The sequence below is a fragment of the Asparagus officinalis genome, chromosome 4 (genome assembly GCF_001876935.1).
Source record: "Asparagus officinalis chromosome 4, Aspof.V1, whole genome shotgun sequence".
In the NCBI taxonomy this organism is placed as follows: Eukaryota; Viridiplantae; Streptophyta; class Magnoliopsida; order Asparagales; family Asparagaceae; genus Asparagus; species Asparagus officinalis.
The window spans coordinates 89,959,444-89,960,824 of NC_033797.1; the positions used below are offsets into that span (position 1 = coordinate 89,959,444).

Consider the following 1,381-nt stretch of genomic DNA (forward strand, 5'->3'; position numbering starts at 1 on the left):
AATGATGATTGGCCCCACCCATCATGATTTTCACTCATCATGATATATATGTAGAAAAATTAAATCATTTTGACTTTTCTTATTATTATTTTAGCTATGTGCAAAAGAGACGACTATTAAGTTATCCGAAACATGAAAATATTAAACTAGTTTGATTAATATTCTAGAAGGTTCCAAACCATGTAAAAGTTTGACCATACACATTTGGTGATGTTTTGAACAAGATGTATGGTACGGATCACGAATTTGATGACCCGATTATTCCATCTCAACATAAGGTTTCATCGTGTGTGTAGTTTGAAATAGAAAAAAATAAATTAAATATATTTTTATAAATATAAAAACAATTTTAATATTGTTCAGTAAGGTAACTAAAGATAAAAATCTAAAAAGACCTATGGGCCAACCCGCGACCTATAGGTCGTGGGTTTGTTCCAGTCTGGCCCGTCAGGGCTGACAAGGTCTAGTCGTGGACCCAGGATCAAAGAGACAGGCTCTGTTCACTCTGACTCGCGTGGGCTCGTGTCAAACCTAACTCGGCCTTGAACCCAATGAGCCAGTTCACGGGCCTAAATTGGCCCGGCCCATGCCCATGCCTACCCTATGGGTAGATCACTTCTTATCAATAAAAATTCTTTTAAAATATTTTCCTTGTGGATTCGAAAATGATTCTTCACGGATTCCAAGAACACCAATCATTATCTAATCATGTTGAGGGCTTCCATATCTAGCTTTTCTCATGCTTGTTTTAACTTCTAAATTGGCATATTCAATTAGTCATATTCTTATTGATAAGAAAATAATTATTATTTACTGAATTTTCTAAAATGTCCACAGAAAAATCAAAAATTATAACTCACTAACATTTTTATTTGACTATTTCCATTCGTTTTTAGTTGTTCTAGTGCGTTCACACTGTCTTCGAACAACTACGTCGGATGCAGATTCTCCAGCAACGATTAATAATAATGTTGACATTGTGTTGCAGTTATTGGTTTAAAATACCAACGTACATACCTTAGCTATGCTCTGCTCTGTAAATAATGCTTTCACTTTACAATGCCCCCTATAAACATGTTACTCCTATATTTATTGCAGGAGGATGACAAAGCGAAACTTGTGGAGGAGACTGGTTTGCAGCTGAAACAAATCAACAACTGGTTTATAAACCAACGAAAACGCAACTGGCATAACAATTCACAATCAGCAACAACTTTGAAGTCCAAGCGCAAAAGGTATCTTTTTATTAAACTTCTTTTTTTTTTCTCTTAATTTGGGAAGGATATTTCAAGTACCTAACTAGAGATAATATTATTCTGTGGAAGTTCAGGTAAGAGATGCTACTGATTGCGGAACACTCAAATCAACACGGCCGCAGAGG

The 1,381-nt window shown here is 35.5% G+C and overlaps 1 protein-coding gene across 1 annotated transcript in view; it reads left to right on the forward strand.

Annotated features, from left to right (window-relative positions):
* The window catches only part of LOC109837832 (homeobox protein knotted-1-like 3), a 16,203-nt gene extending 14,822 nt beyond the window's left edge, over positions 1-1,381 (forward strand). The window contains 2 exon segments of the mRNA XM_020406199.1: positions 1,099-1,235; positions 1,331-1,381. Of these exon segments, the coding sequence (XP_020261788.1) occupies positions 1,099-1,235; positions 1,331-1,334 (141 nt within the window). The 3' untranslated portion in view covers positions 1,335-1,381.